Source organism: Acanthaster planci, linkage group LG01 (genome assembly GCF_054643075.1).
Source record: "Acanthaster planci isolate LZ-2023a linkage group LG01, COTS_SCS, whole genome shotgun sequence".
Taxonomy (NCBI): Eukaryota; Metazoa; Echinodermata; class Asteroidea; order Valvatida; family Acanthasteridae; genus Acanthaster; species Acanthaster planci.
In genome coordinates, this window is record NC_141777.1 from 25,308,783 (window position 1) to 25,335,619 (window position 26,837).

General features: G+C 40.8%; 2 protein-coding genes across 5 annotated transcripts in view; one reads left to right on the forward strand and one right to left on the reverse strand.

The window, feature by feature from the left end:
- LOC110975249 (apoptosis-stimulating of p53 protein 1-like) overlaps positions 1–15,326 on the reverse strand; it is a 55,797-nt gene extending 40,471 nt beyond the window's left edge. For both annotated transcript variants that reach the window (XR_015424670.1, XM_022227566.2), the window contains exons 1-3: positions 15,160–15,326; positions 9,954–10,101; positions 1,594–1,725 (exon numbers count right to left, since the gene is read on the reverse strand). Coding sequence is in view for 1 of the 2 variants with exons in the window: in XM_022227566.2 (XP_022083258.2) it covers positions 1,594–1,725; positions 9,954–10,101; positions 15,160–15,324 (445 nt within the window). In the remaining variant the exon portion in view is untranslated. The remainder of the gene's footprint in view (positions 1–1,593; positions 1,726–9,953; positions 10,102–15,159) is intronic.
- Positions 15,327–18,208: 2,882 nt separating this feature from the next.
- On the forward strand, positions 18,209–26,075 carry LOC110975251 (UPF0696 protein C11orf68 homolog). Of its 3 annotated transcripts, none has more exons than XM_022227575.2 (7): positions 18,210–18,752; positions 19,564–19,652; positions 20,246–20,470; positions 21,787–22,152; positions 22,412–22,465; positions 23,841–23,984; positions 24,300–26,075. In XM_022227575.2, exons 2-7 carry the CDS (start codon positions 19,567–19,569, stop codon positions 24,376–24,378), a joined length of 954 nt encoding a protein of 317 aa, XP_022083267.2. In that variant the 5' UTR covers positions 18,210–18,752; positions 19,564–19,566; the 3' UTR covers positions 24,379–26,075. The 3 variants fall into 3 exon arrangements, with proteins under 3 accessions (XP_022083266.2, XP_022083267.2, XP_022083265.2); XM_022227573.2 differs by having other exon boundaries at positions 18,213–18,748; XM_022227574.2 differs by lacking the exon at positions 22,412–22,465 and having other exon boundaries at positions 18,209–18,748.
- The last annotated feature ends 762 nt before the right edge of the window (positions 26,076–26,837 follow it).

Sequence of the window (26,837 nt, forward strand, 5' to 3'; positions counted from 1 at the left end):
CTACCGGTACCAGTACCAGTTGGCACATGTATCATTGTGTAGAAAATGTATATGTTGTCTGCGTACATGTATGTCCCTGCATGTCCACATTCTCGTCGTATATTGCAATCATCTTGAGTCATTGTCATCCAAAATGCACTTTACTCTCCCCTCCCTTTTCAAATTAATTTTGCTATCCCATGAATTTGAAGCACAAAAGTAATGGATGAACCGATACATGCATATGATGGAACGGTTCAACATCACTCCTTGCAATCATGTAGATGTACATGGAAAATTTTCCAGTGATGAATCAGCCTATATGAATTAGTAAATGAAGCATGCAAGCAAACTATATTTTCCCAGTAAGCATGCAAACATTTACATGGGTGAGACACATTGAATCTATAGAGAGTGTGCGCTTAGCATTATTCATTTACACTGTATGCCTACGGACTACGGGTTTCAAAGTTTGTATGGTAAATTCACGCAAACAGTTCCAGTGAGCTTTCCCTCCATGAATGCCTTGCCTTTTTAATGAGCCAGTTTGGTATTCAAACAGCGCATGCCTGGTGCAAGGACATTCAGGAACAGCTTCGTACCAGTTTGCATGAGCGTAGTAGTCTGTCCTTTCAGCACAGCCATATGCTGCTTCAAGCGCACGCTCTGTTCCCAGAAGACACTGGCTTTTTGAAATACCGGATTGGCTCCGAGTTTCTCCTTGCCCATGTACATCATTTGAAGACAAGCTTTCTTCAGCCTACCAGGTACCATGCAAATATGTGTAACAACTTGTTTCCACTAACAACTGGAAAATTAGTTTTCAGTAATCATTCACAGAAGCTCTTTCATGAACTTGCTGAGGGCAAAAAACTTCCTAATTTCCCACATGCACGTAGAAAGCATACGCTTACCTACACTGTACATGTACAAGGTATACACACGTACAGGTACTTACATGTACATGTACATGTATGCACACATCTTGAGTTACCAGCAAATGTATGAAAAGTGAGATCCAACTGCTGTCCCAAATAAACCAAGATTACAGCTCTTGCCATTTCTTTGTGAGGAAAAGACCCTTGGGCCCTACTTCTATCGCTCTTTTCACCCTCAGCTCTCGCCATCAATGCTCTGACTAATCTCCAGCTTGGTAAATGCCAGATGCCTCGCCAGCCAGCGCCACACACAAAACTGCCAACTTACATGTACAATGCTACATGTAGGGTCCCCCCATGCCTTGGGTAAATTTTGCACGATACAGCATTACAGAAATCACAGGGCAACATCAAACACCACTTCCTTGCAAAAAAAGGCCAAAAAGCCCCTCAGGAAGACTGCAGGTTATCAGGTATGACTTCTTGATAAAGTCTGTTTGCCAGCTACATGTAGTACCATTTCAAAAGATTTTCCCATAACATCAGAAAAACAGTTCTATCCAGGTGTCATAGTGGCTGGTTGTTTAAATTCCATGGGATCACTCACTTTCAACAAATACATGTTAGCACACCCTCTGAAAACAAAGTTGTTAAGCGCACAGGTATTGTAAAGTATGTTGAGGTACAAGTATATGGACATCAAACGAATGGGAGAGAAGAAAACTTGATTCCCAACCTTGATAATCACTGCTGGAGACCTCCTGCACCTTGGCACTCTGGTGACGCAAGTAGAATTTCACCTCGTTGCTGTGGGCACCCCACTGCCTCAGAATGTCAAAGATGTGCTCCTCGGGATGAACGGGCCGCTCTGTGGAGGATAAGGGGAGGGAAAGCAAGGGGTACAATGAGTCAGATTACTTGGCAGTTGGACTGCTGTACATCCCCTCGTAGACAAGAGAGGGAATATGAAAAGTGCAGCAGGGGAACAGCTGGTAACCGGGTGCTGCGGCAGCTCCTTGCATTTTAAAAACTTGTTTTTCTTTCGGAACACAAGGGGAACCACTTTTGGCTGTGAATTGAAAAACGAGTTTCCGCATTGCCTCCTCGAATATACAGTAGAGTACAGAGGAGGCAGGTTTGCAAGAAACATAAATCAAAATGTATCCAGAACCTAGTCAAATAAATAAAAGAGTGTCGAAAACATACTCGGTACTCCTTTGGCTAAAACCACACTGCCCAGTGTTGTTGCTCCTTTGTTCGTGTATACATGTACATGTATTGTACATGTACATGTACATGTAACGGTACATGTACAGGTACCGTACAGTACATGTGAATATGCTGGTATGAACAGAATACTAAAAAGTACAAAGTAATAAGTTGTGCAAATCATGAGGCTGATGAGGTCGTCATCTAACTGGTTTTACGACACCAGCACAAGTCGAAAAAAAAATTGCCCGTTGGCTCACATACATGTAACAGTTCCTATACCCATCTAAAAACACACTTGCACCTCATTAAACATAATGACTGTGACATGCACAACCCTACCCTTGAGATGATTGCAACGTCTGTGTTATTTTTCAAATCCTTGAGAGTCTCAGGCAGGCACAGTGTGAACAATTAAAAGTCCTCCGACCCAAGCCCAATAATTCCATGCATCACCTGTCATCTTTGTTTTATGATTATACAGTAAGCTACATGTACATGTCCCGTACATCTACCATACATTTTGTGGGAAATGGACACTTTGGCTAGGACCCGGTATGTTTGTAACAAATTTGGCCAGCAACACCTGTTTTTTACGGCAATGTTCTAATAAGCTCGGTCACCACCTACACATTGTACATGTACATGTAGCGGTTACATTTTAGGGTAATTTTTAGGGATGAGGTTACTCCTTTTCCAAGATGCTTGTCATACATGTACATGTACTGTACTAGTACCTCTGTCTTGGATACTGTCTGTTTATAGGCCCAGAGTGATCACATGACAGGGCAATATACCTGCATATCACACTCACCTTGAGACATCTCATTCTGCCGACAGCACGTGCACACGTACATGTACGCACATGAGCCAGAAGAGCTTCAGGAAGTTGGAGAGCAACCGTTATCACTCCTTTATGATACGTTTTGTGCATACAAGTACAGGTGTACTACTAGGTTACAAGGGAATTTGATCAATGGTCGCGCTTGCACATGCAGACTCGTTCCCATCCACGTGGTGCGTAAGATCCCACCTGGGATTCTGATAGGTAGGGTTGAGCAGAAACGAAAGTCATCAGCACCAACATGTCTCTTTGTGATAGATGTTCTAGTACAATGAATTGGCTGCAAGCAGACTGCCCCTTCAATTGGGTGGACATGTACAAGTACATGTACATGTAGTTTCAAATGTTACATAGAAGCCAACAGGTAAGGTAATACGCCCTGACTTAAAACTAGGACAAAGCATCAACAACCAGATCCATTTCACAAATTTCCCTGTATTTGTGTAAAACTACAGTCTGAACTCCTGATAACCTTACCAGTGAAGCTACACATTGTCAAGTTGGCCACGAAGATAAGGAGAGAAGCTTGATGTCCTGTAAACTGCAGGCACTGAATAATTTATTTGCTCTGTTCGGGTTTTTTTTTCTGACAAAAAAGGCCTGGGCAATTTTGGAAAATTGGCAGAAATTAGCATTTAAAGGTCAAACTGGCATGTACCTCAGGAGGTACCGGTATTTTGTCAGGATTAACCAGAGAAGAGGTAAACAACCTTAGAATTCTCCAGGAGGGAGCAGTGGAGAATTGCTGATATGCCAGTGAGGCAGGAATGTGCTCCGTTTGATAGTTACCATGACGCTGACATTCTTGCCCTATCAAGTGGCTCAGGGAGTCCCAAAAAATACCTGCTATATTTGACAACGTTAAGGATACTGCATCTCCAAAAGGCTTTTTCACTCACATCATGAGTCCTTGCTCTATGGTACTAGTAAACTGGTACATATACATGTACATGTACATACAGCCTACAAGTATGTCACTTTCCATCACAGGTTTACAAGGTGGATCTACCAGTACGCTGAATTTAACATGAGCCAACAAGGCAAGATATTCACACTAAAGAAACAGTTTGTATGATGTACATGTTCAAGTACGTATTTACATGTACATGTACATGTGCGTCCACTATAAGCCTTAAGGTCTATCACTGTACTGTATATACATGTATGTACATGTAGGTCTATCCGTGCATAAGTACCGGTACCAGATCTGTCAACCCTGACCTCATTCAAAATATTTAATCAAACTAGTGTCGGTAACAAGTTGAACAAAAAAAATCTTGGGATTACGCCTGGGTCCTCGATTACACAGACTATGCAAAGTGGAAAAGAACCTAAAGCTTACCTGTAAGTGGTTCACATACCACTATCAGCTTGGAAACTGCATCACCTTAGGATGTGTACATTTGTGTACGGTATATGTACATGTACCTACCTGTACATGTATCTTGGACTAAATACATTCTGTCACATACCGGTATCGGTACAGGTGTATACATGTACATGTCCTGCTACTCTTTGTTTTTCACTTCTTTCATTCTTTCTCTCATTTGGGTAGAAGACCATGTGCTCTACCTGTTTGTGGCATAATAATGATCGTTTGGAATAACCAAGGTTATTCCTCCCTTGGTTTAATCATATGAATCCCAAGCTGGTTGAGGCTACCAGGTTAGGTTTACCAAGTCACTTCTGTAAACAGTAAAGAGCCAACTACTGATACGATCTGTACTCTCACCTGATTAATGCAAAGGAACGGCGCACTTCCCTGAAGCACATGTCTATTGTATGTAACTCGGGGTTTCTAAGTGGCAAAATAAAAGTACAGTGTACAAACCCGTATAATATACATCTGCAAAAAGGTTCTCTCCTACTCTGTATTTGCAGCTCAATTAGTCCCCAATTACTTCCATCACCTATTTTCAACCACATTTTAATCTGAAGCTTCCACAAGGACGGTGAGACGTCAAAAGATGCACCTTCATGCTGACACAGTAGAGAAAGGATGGCAATGCACTGTGACTGTTTTTACAGTGGAGGCCAATCGTGTCAAGTTGGCTTTATCCACATCAACCTACAAGCTACATGTATGTACCGCACATAATGCACACGTATGTGTACATGTACTGTATATATATATATGTAGACCTGTATTCCGTTCTTTTCACATTTTAAATAGTTTGTACACGTAAATGCAGTTCCAGAACAAAAACAGCGGAGCATAGCCTGAGTGAATGTACCGGACATTCACCCCACCTGATGTATTTGAGCTGGCAAAGTTCCTCCCGGGTACCTCCTTCACATATCTTGACAGAGCAGGAACTATTGGCGTATTCACTGCGCATGCACTTCAACTTTCAAGGTGCATCAATCCCATGACTGCATGTTAGTGGCTGCACTCTACATGTACTGGGTACCTTCTTCAAACCTACACAGATCATGACATACCGGTGAAATTTTTTCAAGAGCATCCTGATTGAATTTGAAGGATTTGGGAAGGTTGTCACCGTTAGTCATGTGTGGAGATTGCGCACCCTTAGTGTACAGCACACAGAGAGATCAGAGCCTGAAATGTAATGTTCAACGTGCACTATGAACATGTGTGCAGTATCTGATTAATGATTTGCATTCAATTTCAATAATTCTACTGGTATCTTCCAACAACACTACAAATGGCTACAACAACATCAAACTGTGATTTCATTTAAATGACTGTAGAATTTTTATAAATTATATAAAGATCAAAATGTGATTTCATTTAAATGACTGTGAAATGTTTATAAATTATATAAAGAATTGAAGTTTCAACAGCCCAGCACACAGTTACCCCGCACCGGTACACAGACACATGAGTATCCAAGCCCCCATCCAAGTCTGTATTTTGACTGACAGTGAGAAATCCAGGCAGGGAGCGGAGAGTTTATTTACGCTGATTCTGCCCTATAAACTCTCTGCCTCATTGTCAAAACAAAGGACTGACCAGACATGTCAGATCCCAGAAAGAAGTCAATAGTGAATGTTTTACAAACACTTGTAAACATGGCGTGTGTGAACAGTGCTTGCTAGCAAGATATAACTTGTTCCCACGCAATGTTAAGGGCACAAGGAACGTACATGTATGCATGTCCACAATGTATTGTAAATTAAGAGATGTACGTACCGTACAGTGCATACGGGTACATGTACCGGTACATGTACATCTGCCAGGTGCATCTTAGTTTACAAGTGCAAACATGAATGTCAAAGCATGTCATTAATCCCAACACTCTTCAAAACATCCTACTTCATCCAGCTGTAGCTGACTAAACGTACCGTACATGTACCAGTAAGCCAGGGAGAGTAAAATATGAAAAGTACTCGCTACAACAAACCACATACGGTACATGTATGTACATAATCAGATTTTTGATAATTGGTATCAGAAAGTTAATATACACGTACATTGTATTTAATATCAAATATATCCCATTTTAATACAGCATACTCTTGTTAACTCCAAACCAGATACAATGTACATGTACACTGTACATGTATGTAAATATACTGCTAATCCAAAACTTGTTTCCTCAAAGTCACACTTCATTAACATTAAGAAATTATTTAGGACACTAGTACATGACATGAAGTACCAAGTACCGGTATCTCCATAGTTTGAAATGCCGGCATGGTCCCCGTATCTCTGTTTTGTTTGACCAATACGAAAAAACTGCCACTGAAAATGTCACAAACAAGGGCTAACATTAGTAACAAGTGCTAACTTTTTCAGGAGTCATTACTCCCCAATGCACTTTGTTTCTGCATAGTACGTTAACACATCACAAAGTACGATAACACTACACATGTACTGTTTGATCAGACAAGTTGCCTGATTGCTACTGCTCATCTAATTATAGACTGCAAACTGACAATCCAAATCCTGGCTCTTAGTCTTACTGTAGCTGAGGCTGCAAAACCTAGCTTTCAAATTAGCCTGATCACTATCACTGGATCAGGTGCAGTTCATGGGTCAAACAGGGTAGCGTGTGCTCATGCATACGGGTAAGGTGCACAACAAGAAAAGAAAAACTGCTGTGAGTTTGACTTGTTTATTATTAAACTGCATGTACATCCATTAAAACTCTGGTAGGGTACTTTACATGGGAAACATTTTCAACATTATGAATGCGATATTTTCAACTCAAACTACTGTATACCATCAGATTCTTATAATTACAAATGTAAAAACAAGTAAAATACATGCAATAACCACATTAACAGGAACTGGAGATTCATTTTGTCGATCTGACTTGCTTTTGATATTATCAAACTCATTCTCAATAATGACTTTCAATATTTCAATATGAATGAAAATTTCATATTGGTGATACAATTTTTTAAGTGATATTCAACTATTGAGAAACATGAAGAGACCCTACCGGTACATGCACAGTAAGTCTGTAAGTACATGTACATGTACATGTATGTCTAGAATAAAAGCTGTTGCGTTCACTGACCAGGCCAATGTTTTAACCATCTCCCCCCCCCAACTCAAAGAAGGTCACATCTGATTGGATACTACACAAATATTGACTGCTTTAGGTGACACACTAAAACTAACGAGTACACATGGCCTCCTGAGGTTATCCTTTGAGCTTTGCTGATAAAAATGAAACATGCTACATGTAGCAGCAAGATAATGCCGTCAATATTTGTATTATGGTACTCAGTACAGAATAGTATAGATATCGGTACAGTACCTGATTACCAGAACAAAATCAATGCAAGGGTACCTCTGTTGGAAACTGGCAGTGAAATGAAACTCGCAGATCACTTGCATAATTTCCCAACTTCCCCAGGATACACATGTACATGTATATGCATGTGCGTTTTCAGCCTAACCCTGCTGTGCCTCAGTAATAGATCTGCACTGCGTGTGAGCCGGAGCGTACAGACAGGCACGTAACACAGCACTCCCCGTTGCTGATGGTGCTATTCCGGGCAAGACTTTCAAGGTGTCTTTAAGATGCACTGTGAAAATAGCAACGACAGCAATATACTCTGCTCCCAGCAAACTGAGAAAGAGAGTCTGTGGATAAGATTTTCTGAAGTGTTGCAGTGATTTACTACATGTAATTCTTACCCCACAGGATGTGTGAAAATACCGTACATTTAAGCCAGTGTATGTACGGTATACCTGTATGTACCGGTTACACCTACGGTACGTACATGTATGTATGTACTGTACATGTACTTGTACATGTACACCTGTACACTGTACGTATGTACAGGTGTGCACTTAGTAACATCATCCAGAATAGAGGGCCAATTAAGTGCCAGTGTGGGTCCTTTGGGATAAATCGCGACAACAGTACACCTGGGACAGATAATTTGTCAGAGAAAACTGTCAGTTTTCTATAAACAAACTGTCAGAATTACCGGTAGGCCTACAGAATGATACTGGGAAAATAAGTGGGCAAATATTAACGTTTCACAGATAAATCTTCTCCTAACACGGGGGTTCTTTGACAGTACTGATATGGTACATGTAAGTACTCCCTACACTAGGAAATTCATTTCTTTTTCGAGAGACAAATGCTGGCTGTTGGAAAAACTAATTTCTTTGGTTCAACACTTTGACTAGTTATGTAAATCTTCCGGGATGAAAATGGGCCTACATAAAGTACACATTATTCCATACAGCATAACTGTACATGTAGTAAAGGGCCATACCGAATATCCGAATATTCGATCGATTACCCAATATTCAAATATTGTTTTTCAAATTTGAATATTCGAATGCAGAATTTATGACAAGGGAGAATTTTTTTGTTTTAAATAAGGAAAACTGTACTGGGGATGCTTGTTTCAAACAGATTTAAATGTAAAGCGACAGAAATCTTAAGATTCAGAAAGTACCAGGTGAATTCCCTTAAATATTGCTAAATTGTGGCTGGTGATACATGTACATGTAAATGTGAGGATAATGATGAACAATTGTGTGCGTTGTTGCAAGTGATTTTGTATATGGTTTGTTCATCAACAATCTGCCAGTCGGTAACGACCGAATATTTTATCGAATTGAAGGTCGAATATTCAAATAGTGAATTATTCAAATTGACTCAGCCCTACTATATCCTTAAAGGCATGATATTGCCCAACCCCCAAAAATAACTAACTTGTTCCAATTTGCAAGTGCACTCCGGTACAAGCACAGTCCCTGGGATTTTAAAAGAATTTCAACTGACTTCTTTACTACTTCTCTGAATACAAAACAAATACAGCCTTAAATCAAATGCTTGAATCTAATCTAGCAGGAAAAAAATAAGACTGAAAAGGGTTTAAGCACTATCTAAAGAGACTCCCACATCCCAACAAGTGTCTGCAGACACTACAAAAATCTCCCCAGGAATGACTTGGGATAATCCCATAAAAATGTTAATCTTGAGTTTTTAGAGGCTAAGCTGGTAATCTTGAGCAGCATGAGCATGCCAGTAATTCCCTGGGAAAGAAAGCAAGCACAAGAATGAGGAAATACAGATTCACTGAAGCCAGCTTAGCTCTCAGCATTGCAATGCAAAAAAGGAATGACAAGGAACCTTTGCTGAAACTGGGAAAGCTCTTTATCCTCCCCGAGTTGAAGTGCACCCCCAAGCAGCAAAAGAAAGACAGATGGTGGTAAGTTTTCCAGGCGGGTTCTTGCACGCGGTCTTCATGTACGCAATGACCATACATTAACGAATGAATTTGTAACACGTACTCAGCTTGCTCCGCGTCGTACGCACCATTGATTGCCACATTAAAAAACGTGTCCTCTTTTGTTCCGCTTGGAGCGGATAATCTGTGACAGTTGCTGAATGTCTCAAAAGGTAATAAATTTAATAGTGCTGCATTGTGCATGTGGTTTTTGCAGAAATAGTCCATGTACAATGTACACATGTATGAAAAAAAGAATAATAGTTTCATATTTTTGTTTTAATATGAAACGTTCATTTCAAACAAGATTCTTCAGAATCCCAATTTATTCAGAGTGGATGGGATGTCCAAGCCCCGCCTCCCTCCCTGCAACTTACCACAGCCTCTCCACAGCTCAGCCAGGTGACAGTGCTCCTCCCCAACCTCCTTGCAGCAGTCTACCACATCACGGCACGTCGTCTCCGGTGTGACGGGCACCTCGGCAAACTTATCCGGGCCGTTGCTCAGGAAGACGTTCACTATCATCTGGAGACGACAAAAGAGGAAAGAGGCACACGTGTGGCGCGTGAATGATAGATCGGTGATGTGTGTTTCCCGCACTCTGCATTCTTTCTGACTAGTGCTAATTGTCACCATTTGGCTGTGTCCTAATTGAGATCAATCTCACCAGGCTACATTTCAGGGGATCATTAAATTTATTTTTCCAAAAGAATTAATGATGTGGGCATGGGTAAACACTATTTAATCTTGTCAAATATAAAGCATCGTCAACACCACTCCCTGCAGAAGTGTTTTGATATCAACTCACAAATCTGACTACAAAAGTAATGTTGACAAGAAAGATCAATTACGTTATTAATGGATATGAAAGGCACATACAAGTATCAACGATTATGGAAATTCAATTTACATATAACTTTGTACTTTTGGTTTGTGACCAACAATATGTGCATGTACATACGGTATTACAGGCTATAGCAGTCAGTACATGTCATTTTCACTATAATAGCCCAAATCATTAAGTTGGCTACAACACAACAGAAACCAATCATAAACAACCTAGACAAATTGCTTCTGACTTCATTACCAAAAAACATGACGAAATAAAAAATTGTATACATCTTCAACCATCCATATACAGCAAGGATGAAACTGAAAGATTTACCTGGTGATGATGATAAAGCTATAATAATTTGAAAGTAACATATTCAGGCACTTTGCCTGCCCTTCTTACATGTATGTAATGAACCAGTACAGGTGCATACACCTGCTTTTTAAATTTTGGTTCTGTGAAACTGATTACCTACTTGTAATATTGGAATGGACAATAAAACCCAAAGGTCAATCCTTGTTACAACCAATCAAACTAAACTAAAAAACATATGTGAATCACTCTGCCAAATAATGTACATGAAATCCTGAACTGTGACAACTGGGTTAATGTTTAGCCCAAAAATTCACACTAAAAATGCACAAATACTAAACAAGTTTACGTATAACATTAGTTGTTTTACATGTGTCTCAAAACTACATGTACATGTAGTTACAGGGACATGGAAAATACAATGCAAAATGGCAAGTACATGTACATGTACATGTATGTGAAGGCCACTCTAACAAGTTTTGCAGGGGGAAACATGCAGGAATTTCCAAAAGTACCAGTAAATGTACATGTAATTGCAAATAAACATGGTCACCATGAAACTGATGAGGACAAATGTATGTCAATTTTGATCTTAAAAGATGTACATGTAATGATGTATGAACGTACATGCACATGTATTGTACACATACACTGTAGGCTACCCCTAGCCCAGGTTGGACATTGTCTTCATTTTATTACAGTCAGGGAGTCCACCTGGGCTAGGTTACACCTTACTTTATGCGTGCAAAATGCCTGAATTTGCTGGTATACTAAAAAACATTTGTGCAGTTACATGTTAATAAAATGATGTAACCCTTATCTGAATCTGCATGTTATGGGCCTACCCATGAGGTACATGTAGTTTTTCTGTGGTTGAAATTTAAATGTCAACAGAGTTGTTGATATGCAAGACTGCACTTTGCACTGCTGTTTTCAATAGTGAATCACACACCACACGAACAGACACTTTGTACAGTGTGTCTGCAGCACACAGCCTGTGATGGTTTCAGGCCTTGTACACTGCACATGTATTTTCTCTACATGTGCTGGTGCTTTAGATGCAGACCATATGGGCGAGATTTTGAATGGCAGTGTTTACAATAGCAAACCAATCGTCCTACATTGTGCGCGCGTGACATCAACCTAAACGGAGCCAATTTTGCATATGAATGACACGGAAATGAATGCAAGCTGAACTAAGGACAGGGGACTAGTCGAGGTTGGAAAAATTCGACAAGCTCTGGAAACCGAAACCAGGATTTGGGACACAAAACTATACGAACCTCAAATGCTGGTTACAAATAATGATAATTTGAGCTGTTTTATAGTATTATACTGTGTGAATACAATGTGAATACAAATTTGTAGACAGGTACAGTACAAACATGACAAAAGGAACTTGCCAGTAGACCTACACTGTACCGGTACATCTACATTTATTTAAAGAGATTAACTCAAATGAGCAAAGGTAAATTATAAATGCACATATGTATAAATGTAAACGTGTAAGCACTTGTACATGTACCTGAAACTTACTAGTTGCTAATACCGGTATACATGACCACACCATCACAGAGACTTCCTCTTTTGAATCACATTTTAAATGAAAATTTTACAAAAGCATACTGTATATTTTGCTTTGGCACTAATATTTTTTCCAAGAAAAATAAACTCTTTAATAGAAAGAGCATGGGTAAATGACATGGCATCATCCAAACTTTGTTAGCAATTTAAACAAGTTGTGGAGAAGATTAATTGAATACCGAACTGCATATCTTGACATGTACATGCACCGGTAAATTGCTCTAGATTTTCTGGATGAGTTCACACTTTACACCTCGGAAACTGAAGTATGTCCCATCTGTCAGGAAGGATAAAAATGCAACTGTTAAGATAACGCTTAAAAAGTCCCTCAAAACCGAAAAACGGAATGAACTGCAGGGTTCTTAAACACTAACTTCAAAAATGAGACGGGTGTCTCAAGAATTCCTGTCTTAATAGAAACTGCAACTCAATGAAAATACATGTACATAAATGTTCTTTTTAATTCACTGGATAATTCGATAATTCCAGATGATTTCAGACAGTCTTCCCACTCAAATTTGCGAGGTGTTGATTTACAGCATAGCCATGCATGACCAGAGATGGATGGTCCAAACTGACACCAGAATGTAATTGAATCAGCCCGGTTAGTTATCATTTCAAATAATCAGTTCTTCCTGGTGTTTATTTACCGACATAGCAACTGCTTTCAACTGTTACCTGTACATTTCATTCTATTTTGTAGGCAAAGGACCATCGTCGCTTGACTGATACATTTTTTTAAAATGAGTATCTTATGCTCGGTCACTGTCCCAGGGAAGTGGACTGACCAGTTTCTATCAGAACGTATTTGTTATTGCAGGGCAGTAATTGGGATACACACATGTATCTTTAGCCCCAACTCCCTGGGCATTTATGCAAGGAGGGGACCTCAGTCCAGCAAAATTTCTCCAGTTAATTGCCTCCAGTTAAAACTTGGATACAACATCAATCCTCCACAATCTCTACATTGTAGGTCCATGCACTTCTTGTATGCACTCCTTGTAAGGGATAATACTGCCTCAGTCCTTCAAAATCCTCCAGCTATTCCTGCAAGTCACTACTCCGTGTGACTTGCAGCCCTTCTTTGTTTTTTTAATCCAGCCTCTAAGGTAAGTAACCAGTGATGCAAATTCATTTTCGGGGGGGGGGGGAGTACCAGTAAAGTACAGGTCACAGCCACACAGCTAAAGCTACGTAGCACAGCATGTAGTGAGCATCGTGCTGGTATCAGTCTAGTAAAACAGCTAGGCAGTAATACAAACAAGATTCCCCCCCTCCAAAATGGGCAAACTGACGTGCGGAGTTAGCTCAGCCATTGACCTGCAGCCACTCCCACATGTGCACGATGTGAGGCATCAAAGTGTACAGTGCAGTGCGATCATTGTCGGGTAGGAAACGGGAGATTAGTGAGTAAAACTCTGATTTTCACAGTTCTGCAAGTAACTTAGACCCACTAACTGGGGCGTTATAACTTCTTTTTTTCAAATTTTGGACTTGATCAATCATATATACACTGTAAGTCCAAAATGTGAAGAAGCAGTTCTGGTTTTAACACCCCAAGTTAGTAGGTCTAGGCCTACTTCGGTAGCCATGGAGGAATTAAACACATTTTCTCCACAGCATTAAGTATAAAGAGGATCCCCTAAAACTCTGGGGTTCCTTCCTCCATGGTCGTCCATTACACTTCATGGGAGCCTCCCTGCTGGGAGCGTGGCAGACAAGACAAAACCCATGGCCATGGAGGTAGCCTACCTTAATCATGGCTGAGGATGACAACAAGTTCTGCCCCAAGACCTTGAACCAATGCATCCTTCGAAATCAACCACTCATTTTTGCAGCATACACGTAGCACAAATCCCTCAAAATCCGCCACTTATCCAAGGAGGATTTGGGAAGGTTAGGATTATTACAAAAAAAATATCCCATCATACCACTCGTTGTTTTGCGCAGATGAAGACACTTTGCAAATATGAGGGTAAGGCTTAGTCCATTGCATACTGACCATTTAAGATTAAGCTAATACATACATGTACAAACCTGTACAAACTGTACATGTATGTTTGTAATCACAGAGCTACATGTTGGACACAATTCATCTAGTTGGGCCTATGGTTTATTAAATAACAGGAACACACGTCCACACCTGTTCCAGTTCAGGAGAAGGTCCTGGATGATATCAACATGTTTTTGTATGGGGAGGGGGTTAGCATTTATCATCATCGCCCCCTCCCCATGAACCTGACATGGTCATTTTTCACAATTTTATTCTTTTCCAAAAATCGTTCATCCTACAGCTTTTAACAGCTCATATTAGACCTAGTTATTACAATCTAAGTAGCAGTATCTTTTCCAACATGCCAACTTCTATGACAAGTTGAAGTTAATTGCAAAAAAGCACACAACCTCTATGGTCTATCATCATGCATGAGATGTCAACCTGACTCACCACAATCTCTTCAAATTAGCCTCAAATTCAAGTACAATTTAGTGCCTATAGACCTACACGTTTTCGACGAAAAGTAGGCCTAATTTCCTGCCCTAATGGAGACATGAATGAGTAGGCTAGCTAAGCTTATAATGCGGACATCACCAATTTTTCTCCACAGTAATAAGTTGATAGCCATCTGAAAGTAATAAAATGTCCTAAAAAGTCAAAATAAGCAGTGAAATTATTGAGGTATTCAAATAAAAAACCCACATTTCCAGATCAGTCTCATCGGCTTCTAAGTTCTAGCGCAGCGTCCGTAAAGCGTCGCGTGACAACCACCTAGACATAACTTAACGTTGAACCAAGCATGGAGAAGAAGCAGGTTACCGTTTGCGAAAGGAAGGGTTGTAATGTGATCACAACCTACCTGTGTACTAGGAAGATGTGCCATAACTACTGAACAGATGCCAAGTCTTCCATTGCTTAAATTCACGCAAAGTTTTGCACCAGTAAAACAATTTCTTGCAAGCAAGGTACACAACACTACGGCGACGATCCGTCCGCTGTGTCGCATACATACACGTACGTACATATGTACAGGTACTGTACATGTCGCGTCCTCTATGTATATAACGCTAAGGCCCCATCAGGCAACCCGCGCTAGCGCTCTACGCGTACAACACGAAATCACACAGGAAAACTCCAGGCTTCGACAATTTAACTGGTACACATTCAAAAGACGCATGGACATCCACGTGCGAATTCGAGTGTACCAGTCATGTTTTCCAACGCGTTTTGGCACCTTTAGGGGCCAAGCAAAAGGGTGCGAGTCTTAGGAGGGTGTGATGTAGGCCGACATGAACAAACAGGAAAATGGATTTAGAGAAAAATCTGATTGACATTTTAAGGCCATGTAATTTTTCTCATTTCCAATCAATTAAAGTATTTTCTCCCCGTATTGTAAACAAATCTGTGAACACTCAGTAAAATGATTGGTTATTGAAATAAATTTCAACCAGTTACTCAATTTTACCACGGACGTGAAAACAATTATTTGGTTAAAACGACCCATTTCAATATTGACTCTTTGTCTGCTTATTTGAATTAAATAAACTAAACTTTGTACAAGATCATACCCGGGGGCTCTCTTTGAAATGTAGGGCCTATCACTGAGCTCTGTAGATCAATGGGCACGGCTGGCCTCGGACTAAAACGAAACCATGGCCCCCAAACTTACTCCGAAAATGACTTCCCCTCAAAACAACAAAATCCAAGTGACACCCATTTTGCCTTTTGAGGGCCGAAGTGATCATACAGAATGGAGGAGACTGTTTTTCCCAAGCTTCGTGAAGTGCTTCACCCGCAGTGGTGATTCTGACTTCGGGTGTTCGGAAATGTAACCACTCAAAGATGCTGCACATTCGGCACTGCTCTATCTTGTTATTTGCGACTCGGAATCCACTGGTTTTAAGACCAGGGGAGGAAAGGAAATCTTTCTTCTTTTTTTAATGTTTGTCAATTTTAAGAGTGCTCGGATTAAGATTGCTAGCTGCAGACTAATGCCGGTTGGTGCAATGTTGCAATTTATAATTATTATTAGCTTTAAGCTTTATCGTGAAGAAGTCCGTCATATAGGTGGTAGTTTTATAATGACTGGATAGGTCTAGTGCTTTGACTAAACCATTATTTAATTGTGATGGCATAAGCGCACTCTCATAATGTCCAGTGCTTACAAAAATGCAATTTTCAAGTTCAGATGCCAAGTTCATAAGTGTATGATTGTCACCGTACAACGGGAACTCAGCGATGTAAATGGTGCATGGTGTGTCTGTCTCTGCAATTTTGCATCCAAGATAATACAATTTAGAGGTTGCATACAGTTACGCGCAATGCATTCAGGCTAAGAATAATAAATACAAGTTCTGTTGAATTTTACATGGAAATTGAAAAATATGTCAGCTCTGGCTGTCTATTCCATTGTTCAGTTCGACTACGAGTCGCGCTCAAAACATCCAATGTTTTCGATCGTGTACCAACCTTTGAAATGACAGTAGGGAGCGCGCGGTGTTATTGGGGGCGCCCTAAGCATCAACGGTGAAAGAAATCCCACATGCGCCATGTCCGAAACGGGCTTCTAGAACTACGGCTAGGTCTATCGTCTACGCGTCGCCACGCATTTCCAATGGAGCGAAGACCTAGACCTAGCTCTAGAAAAGAGATTCGGATGCAGCCTAATAAAGCACCAGCTATGATGCAACTAGTGTAATGGTGGACGAGATCCCCAAGTCAAGTCCCCTCTACTATAATAGTTTCAAATGAATATTCATGTTATGTTCTGATTCGGAGGGACCATGATGATTCAGAGTTTAATTCAGCTGATCAACCCAGCTCGACTGTAATCGACTTTAAAACTTAAACAAAACGGAATTAGTGCAACGAAGTTTACAAGCACCAATGTAGTTGTAGCTTTTGTCTTGGGAGCATAGAAAAGTGCTCAACAGTAGCAGACAGAACCAACACAGGCGTCATGAGCAGAGCGCCAGGGATGCCAGGGGTGTCACCCCCCCGGTTAGTTTTGTCGTCAAAATCATGGTCTATCGGCAAAATTTAAAAAACGGAGAATGAAGATGAAAAAAAGGTGCATGATGGTCAAAATTTAAAAAACGAAGAACGGAGAATGAAGATGAAAAAAGGTGCATGATGGTCAGCCTGCAAATTTCACGTGGCACGCCCCCCCCATTCAAAATGGTCTAGTGCCCGGCACGCCGTGAAAGAAAAACCATAAACAATGTAGGTTCGATTCCAAGGCATGTCATGCGGAAACTGGCGAATTCCCCCCCCCCCAGTTTCCCCATTTTTCTCGGCAATGGAGACGAACGTCTTTCAGTCCCCCTGTGACGTGAAACTGAGCAGAAAGGACACGATGGGGTCATTTGAATTCTTTAAAAAAATTGCCGCTGGTAGGCTATTCAAGTTCTTTCATTGTCACGGGGCGGACGGTGAGCACAGAGCCAACTAGAACACCCGTGGGGGCCGGCGCGGAAGCCGTGGCTCTTGAATTGTGTAAAAATTTCACTCTCGTGAGGATGATGATAATATTCGTGTAAAGTAGAGGTCAGATCCGAATACAAACGGGTGGAATGTAAAAAAAAAATCAGGCAGAGTGGTGCAAGTTAGCTTTTATTGCTTTTATTTATTTGACGGGAGCTAAAACTGTAAGCATAAACACTTGTTGCCCTGAATCATTTTCAGTTCCAGCACAAAACATGAAGCAACGCACAAACATCCCCTAGCCGACAGACAAAGACACAAGCAAACATTCAAAATAAGAATTAAAAAACACATAAATTGTCACTGAACTTTCGTTTAATTACAAAGTAAAACTGGGATACAAATCAAATATGAACGAAGTTCCTTTTTTAATTTACATATATTCTTTTTTAAATTAATGAATTAATATTTTGTATCTCCTGCACAGCTGCAATTTCAAAAATTCATTAAAGTTTTGTGTGTGTGTGGTTGAAACTCGGGCATACGAGTGGAATATTTGCTCATCCGAGAGCAAATACTTGTCTTTACATTAATTAAATAACCAGTTAACAAAATAACAGTAGAAGAAATAGCAAAAATGGAAATAAAATCATGCCCTCTTTTTAACAAATACAAAATAGTCGGGGAAGGCGTACGCTAGGTTCGCTCCTCATCCCTGGCCCCATGCGTGATGGCATGAACCCTGCGTTGGTTATGAAGTCGGAACAAGCGCGGCTGGCGGCTGAATTCTTTTCCTGTCCACGCGTTATTAGAGTAAAGAATGTTTTTACGAACAAACACGCTGGGGATTTCCCTTTCGCCGCAAAAATCAAACTTGCGTTTATTTAAGCATCCATGAAGGCATGATTTAAGTTGCAATCCACAACAGAACAAGTTCTCTGATTGTTTGTCAGAAAAACCTTATTTTCCCTTGTTTTACTCAAGTGTACTATAAGCTAAACAAAGGAAACTACAAGCAGGACGACGTAGGTATTCAACTGAATTTTAGAGAATACTTGAAATAGAGGGCACTTCGACGTTCACTTTGAAAATGAAACTTTGAACGAGAGTTGGCCACCGTGTGACCATCCCATCGTGGCCGTGGCCTCGCAAATGAGCTGATTTCCTCATTTTTTCACTTCAAACTTCTACATTGACAATTGAAAACACTGTACAAAGTCTTGTAAAGATTGGAATTTCTTCATCTTTTTGTCAAAGTCCAAGTTCCATGCCTGATTGTTGCCAAGTCCCTGATGTTGCCATTTACTATGAAAATCCACCAGACTTTGCAATGACCTCTTACAGTTGGTACTCAGTAATAGTCCTTTAAAAGAAAACGTGATGCGCAATCGCTGTAACTTCTATGGCAAAATTAGGGATCATCATCTGGCATCTATACAGACTTAGGCATTAGCAGTGTAAATTTCATTGTGAAAACTTTAGTATACAGGTTCTATGCTAATGTTTTTTTTTGTGATTTTGTACCGATGAGATCGGACTTACAGGAGATACAAACCTGGTGCAGTGATCTCCCTTAAAACAAATCCTCCAGAGCCACAAATCAGGAAAAGAAAATGAAATATCCTGCAATTACATATGAGATTATGATGACTTTCAACAGGAGTACACTTCTGGGACCCTTTGCTCATTTTAACCAACCGCACTAATTTCATATGTATTCCTGGAGGAAGGTGCTTGATTCATGGTTGGCTTTGTATTAGAATATAATGCAGTAGAAGTTTCTGTTATACACATCATTAATTTTGGTGTATATGTTGTTTGCTTTGTTGTGTTTGAACAGAGAATGGGCCAGCCCTGGATTATATTCGACCCATCCACTGAGAATCTTGATACTTTCCTGACAGAAAAAGCCCCATCCAAGATTTCCAGGTACCGGTATTGAAAGCATGCAGTTTATTAGACATTAGGCTTTTTATTAATGGGATCAGCTGATTTGTTCTTTCCTCACTGCAGTTATATCATTACACCTCCAAAATACACTGTAACTGTCAAAGATAGTACAAATATAAGCAGGAAATGATCGGTTGAGACTTGTACCAATCAACATGTCAAGTCAATGTCAAATTAATGGATTTTTGTTTATGGCTTATTTTCTGGAGCAGGGCAGCAGTTACTAGTCTGGTCAACAGTCAAAGAATGTGTATTTTTATAGAAAGGGTTGCATGATCTACCTTGCCTGATATTTCAGTTCAGTTCACATGTATATCCGGAGAACAAGGGGTCATAGGTCACTAAGACCTATGTGTACGTGTACTAACCATGAGGACCCATGTTGCAGGCTGTCTATACAATGCAAATCTCTTTTGATTCTTCTCTTTCTGAGGGGAGAATGTTTGGAAGTGGGGGGGAGGAAGGTGGCACATCCCATACTTCTCCCTTTTGGTCATGCCATTGTTTGTTATGTGACCCCAACTCCCAACATACCGAATTTCATTCTCATAATTTTCCCTTACTCTCAAAAGCTTGGATGGTCATAACTGGATTTGTGTTAGACATTCAAAGATGAATACCCAGGCTGCAGACCTGCCTGACAGCAACTCTGACGAAGACCAAAATGAGGAATTGGTCTCTGACGAGCAGGAAGACGGGGAAGCAAGTTGTCTAGACATGTACACAGCATGGGAGGAACTGTGCGCCACCATGAGACCTACCCATGAGGCCATCTGTCAGTTTGCAAAGGCACAAAGGTCTGAAATTCATAATCCCAAACAGTTTTTAAAGAAGTATTCACCAATACCTGAGGCAGTTTAGCCATTCCCACTGGTCGACAGCCAGTCACACTTCAACAGTTGACAAAGCACCTCACGCAGTATGCGCCAAGTTCACATCAATCTGCATAAAAGGAGATTTTGTTTATGACTGCTCACAAGAGGAACACACCATAACCTGGCTAGAGGGAGGTTTTAAAAATGAAGTGATATTGCTGCATACAATCATTGCAAATGTGTTATTTTAAAACCTATTTTGACTTTGACTACCTACAAATTAAAGGGAACAAATATGTGCCTGGCCGATTAAGCCAAGCGAATTTATGCCCAGTCATGAATAACTTTTGTGCAAAAAGTCAAAATACAAAACTTGCTGCAAACTGCTTACTGGCTACAGTGACCTTAAGTATACAAGTTGAAGGGGCTGGCATGTCGATCCCAGCAGAATCTTTCTGAAAGGTCAATTACATATTAGTGACAGGCCAATTCAGCCAGTTGCAAGTCAAGTCACAAACAAAGTCAAATGAAAAGTGAAAGTGATTGAATGGACAGCGACAAATGATTACCCTTACATGTCACATGACATTCCAATAGCTAGTGCATTAATGTTTGAGATTATGTTACGTGTAACTTGTGATTGACTTGTCATGTTACAGTGGGGGGGCTAGAGGCAAGGTATTTTTATTTGTAATTTTCGTATTGTTACAACCAAAAGTGTTCATTTTTTCTGTAACAACCTGTAAGGGGCGACCCATGTACGTGTAAGCACAAAACACAATTTTTAGACCTCCCCCCCAGTCCTGTATACACTGTGGCATCTACAGTGGGTCATACCCCTTCCCTAATACACGTGCACATTCCATCTATGTTTCTCTTTCATTTGACCCATTGCAATGTTAACCCTAACAGTCCTCAGTCCTCCAACAGGTGAAGGATTGAGGACTGTTAGGGTTAATGATACGATGATGGGAGAAAGGTATGCATTTAAGAGTGTTACAATGGGTAGGTCTTTCTCTTCCCCACATCAAAAGGACAATTCCTATCATTAGGAAAGTGGGAACGGCATTGCGAGGACAAAAATTGATCCCCATAGCATTTTTAGTCTCAGTAACATCTATATTTCAACATGTGGTTTCCCCATTGAATATGTGATTTTTCTGATATGTTAAAGCTGACATGAGTAGTACTCTGCCCGCGTATGCATGCGTTGCCAACTGGACGCCCTCCTCCTCAGTGAGTAAGCACTTTATGGACAGTGCTAACCACATTATATGACTACATTTTTTCTTGTTCAGATGCTTGGTAGGTAAATGGTTGCTGTTTGCAGAAACAGGTAATGCAGTTGATGAACTGTGGAGTAAGGTAGCCAGGGCCGTCCTAGAAGGCAAACTGGGCATTTCTGCAAAAGTCAGTGTCCGTAATGACAGACACAGGTCACATGTGATTTGCATCTACAACTCCGACTTTACTGACGTCGAGGCAGTGCATCGTCTTGAGAAGGGTATCCGCAGTCTTGGGTTCTGCAAGAACATGACGTACAAGGCGGACCTGTTTACATACCTTGGTGTTTATGCCAAGAATCACTATGGAATTAAACCAACTATTTACAGCAGCAAGCTTGATGGTATCAAAAGGGAGCTGGTTTTCCAATACGACCAACGGTAAGTGCCTCCTCTCAGGCATTTTACCCACCAAGCTGTTTGGCCTGACAAGAAGTTTTGTTTGTTGGAGTACATTTGGTTGACTTATAATTTGGTGTCATCCACAACATACATGTTATCCACGTTAACTCAAATTAAAAAAGAGAAAAACCAAAAATTCGTTCACACAATCCCGTATTTTTGGCCCTGATTTTGAAGTCTTTTTAAAAAGAACTGAACCGTGTGGTGGTTAGTGATTGGAGTCTCTTTGCTTCAACAGAAGGGCCACAGATAATCCAAGAAGGCATAGCCACAGGAGAAAACCTGCAAAGCAGTAAGAACTTTTTGAGCAATGACTTGGCGCAAATGTCTGAAGAAAGTGGTGTAAATCCCTGCTGGAAATGGGGGGGGGGATTTTTGCCCAGCCATGAAATAAAGGTTGAGGGCACCATTTGACACTATATTGGGAGGGGGGGTCGCAACGTTCATGAAACGATTACATAGCCTGTAACATGTACTTCATTCATGCAGAATCTTCTATCAGCACATCATATTTCTGGGGATTTTTTATTGTTCTCGCATTTTGGGTGATACTTAATACATTTTTGTTGTCGGGAAGTCCGAAAAATTCTTCACAATCCGCTTCAACTTTTTTCTCATCACGAAGAGTCAATGGAGAAGGGATTTACACCCGTGGCTGAAGTTATTGGACTGCACTGGTCTGAATCAAGTAAAGATGTTCAAAACCATTCCTTATGGCTGAAAAAAGTCTTTCCAAAGTAAACTAAAAAGATGAATTTCTACATGGCTGGGATTGCTAAATCGTATTTATAAAATGTGCATCGTTGAAATATCAGTGCTTGGGTTTTGGAGATTTCTCAACCAAAGGATAATTTTGCACCCATCAGAAGCCCTTGGGAGAGGGAAGGCAAGTAAGAGAAAGATCTGCCACAAGCCTCAAGGATGCTGTGGTTGTTTTACTTTGCTGCTGTCTTTATATATGAGGCCCTTAACCACTTACTTCATGCTGGGGTGCCCGGTACCGGGTACCTTGGGTTTGTAGCCAGGGTGCCTGAAATCGGACAAAGGAGCTTGGCCTTGTAACAAAAGACCGGGCTGCTGGGAATTGCCAACATTTTTTCAGTTGTCAACAGCAAAGGAAATCTGTCATTGTTTTGAATGATTATACCACTGTTCGTGGCATTCAGCGTGGGCGGATTACCACTGGGGACAAAAGCGCTCCAGGGATGAGCAATACAATACCGCTGCACACTTATCTGGTCCGCATTTGAAAAGATGCCAGCAGCGCACTGGGCCAGTTTCGGGAACAAAAGAGAAATATGTAACACCGCACAATCTGGGCTCTCTTAAGGTGGCAGGCCTGGCTGAAATACTCGGGTGTCAATAGATGTTGTCTGTCAGATTAGAGTAGCCACCAGACAGTCATTCATGTGGGTGTAAACGTCCAGTAAATGAAGTTATGAATTTTTGAAGAATTTTGAAAACAGAAAATCTTGAAAATCCCTCAGGAAACGTCATACAACTTCAAATTAAACCTGGCAGCATATGGTTAACATGGGGCTACAAGTGTTATTCCAATAAACCTGGTCTCTGTTTTGTTGTTTTTTATTTTCTTACCACTTTTTTTTTCCTGCATGCCTGAAATTTGTAGTCAAAATATCACAGCCCACTTAAATCGCCATTTACAGTGATGCGATGGAGGACAAATCGCAGAGGAAAATGACTGATTTCTTCAAAGAGAGTTCAAGCTCTTCTCCAGGCAAACGAAAGCACCAATCACCATCAGCGAGCCAGTCACAGGAAGATGAGCCCACGAGCAAACTCCCCAAGCGGTAAAATATTCTGCTAAAAGGCCTGCATAACATTGCGATTGGAGAACTGACTGACGAGTGTACCATGTATCAAATTCTAAAAACTCCTCAAAGTTCATGGCATGTCGCCTGTTTATTTTCCTGACCTAGCCCCAAATAATGTTTCTCATGAAATCATCGTTCAGTGAGTAAATAGGTTATTCATATAAGGCATCCAAATCCCACATTTAACTGTTTTTTGAAGTCTCAGGGGATTTGCATTTGTATTCTTGTATTTTGAGGCACTGCACTTTGTGATCATTCATTTTACTTGTGCATGTAAATTTCTTTTTACAGGATGGAAAGCATCAATGATGCAAGTTCAACAGCTCTGGATCCTGGTGCTCCTTCACTGCCTGTGTTACACCCTCTGTAACCCCCCCTCCCTACTTTGGAGCATACGTGATGCTTGGATTCAACTGGCAAGAGCAGCAGGTTGTTCAGTTCACATCAAGTTTGTAAGAAAGGCAGCACTATAACATCTGAAACAAATTAAGAAATGAAACTTTCATCAGTACAAAAAAGTTGCTATCAAAAAATGTTAAATGAAGCTTTCTATTAGTTCATATTCACATGATGTCATGGTTTTTAAGAGGCAGCTGTAGCAGTTGTCACTGCATACATGTACATGTATTAAAATCGATCCACGTAAAACTCTGTGTTATTTTTGTTTACATGTAGGTACAATGTAGCGGTCAGTGTGACAATTTTTATTTCCGGCCAACACGTCTTCCATGCAGTTCAACATGTATTGAGTTTTCACGTGATCCAAGACACTAAAATATAGTGTGGTGTAAGAAACTTTAATGGTGGCAGGTATCTGTGATTGAGTAGCATCCTTCCCTTGCATCAAAGCATGTACTGTGTCAGAATGTTGAGTTGTATATCCGACAACAGGTTTCACTGCATACTACTAATGCATATTCCAGGTGTATTTATCATCAGTCCAACTTGAGTTTTCCGTTCTAATAATGTATATAACTGTGTTGCATGGTCCAGGTCAAACTCTGCATAATGCGCTGTTCTGCGTTATTTTTACGCTAAAAGCAAAACACACAATAAATAAATTTGTTATCACGCTTGCGGAACACAGAATAATGTAGTGCATGGATCTGTGTCCTGTATACCACTTGGCTTTCGGCCGCCACTCACGCTTGTGTGAAAATTAGTATTATATTGTTGCTTGAAATTTGTGATAAATTTACAAACTGATTTTGTCCATTGTTTCTGTTGTCATCTACTCTCCGCCACCCAACTTTTGGGGCAGGTAGATTTTTTCACGTTTGTTTGGAATTGAAACAAAATGTCCTTGACTAAATTTGGCCAGATCATCAAAATTGGAATTTTGAGAGACTTCATCATATGGTAATCAGATAAATTTCAACTTAACGTTCTTCATATAATGGATTTAGCATTGGCTCATCAGCGCTGTATGTTCCCTACTGCTTTTTATTATGTGCTTAATTCTTAACTAGTAAACATAAAATGTATTATATATAACAGATTTGCAGTTACAGCGCAGTGCAAACTCATCACTGACTTGCTTCAAAAGGTTCCTTCCATGACCTTCATGGTTTTTATGATGCGGTTAAGACCATCTATGGACTGATCAGAGGGACTACAGATCCCTGAGGTCTGCCAATAACTCCACCCATATTAACCCCGTTTTGAGCACCATGGGTTTATACACAGAGCCGGGGTGCCCGAAATGGGACACTCCATGTAACAAAAGACAGTACTCAAAACAAAAAAGACCTGCTGCTGGGAATTGCCATCATTTTTCGGCTCGCATTTTTCAAAGGTTATCTTTCACTCACTGTTTTTAAAAAGTATACCACTGTTTTGGGCATAGCACGCCCGCGGATTAGCACCGCGGACAAAAGTGCTCCAGGGCCCCATTGATGAGCGACACAGCACCGCTGCATGCTAATCCAGCCGCGTTTGAAAAGACACCACTCACATTCACTGGGGACAAAGGAAACTAAACAACACCTCACAATTCTGGGCTCTCTTTACAAGGCAGTAGGCCTGGCTGAAATACTCAGGAGTCAATAAAGGTTGCCTGTCAGCTTAGAGTAGAACCATGCAGTCATTCGTGTGGGTGTAAATGTCCATTAAATGAAATGATGAATTTTGAAGAAATTTTGAAAACTGAAAATCTTGAAAATCTCCCGTATGTGTGCACTGCACTTTAAAAAGCACCTGGAAGCAAGTGGTTAAGGGCCGCAAAGGTATTCTCACCTGTTGGGCAGAGCACTTCAGTGAGCTCCTAAACCGTGTCAACCTCAGCGACTCTAGTGTGATGGACCACCTTCCTCACCAAATGTGGCTGCCCCCCAAGCCACACAGGGATGTTCACCCGCATGGTTGTTGGGGGCCTGGAGTCGGAGCCCTTTGAGGTCAAAGTTGGAGTGAAGCAGGGATGTGTCCTCCGAACGGTCCTCTTCAACGGGTGGTAGTGGTGACTCATCTTTCCCGACACCAGCTCCATCTGAATGATGGCATAACCTTCCGGTATCGGCTTGATGGCAGCCTTTTCAACCTACGACAACTGCAAGCAGAGACTAAGACTAGGTCAAAGACCATCCTTAATCTGCAGTATCCTGATCTGCACTCAGCAGCCGGTCTCCAAAAGATCCTCGACACTATGGCCAATACTTACACCAGCACTGGGCTTGTCATCAATGCCAGGAAGACGGAAGTGCTTCACCTGCGTGTGTCCTGCGAAGGCCAGCCTTCTGTTATGTGCTTTAGCCAAGTCCACAGCTTCATCTTCCTTGGCAGCATCCTGGGTTCGTCCTGCAATGTCAATGAAGAGGTCCAAAATAGGATGCA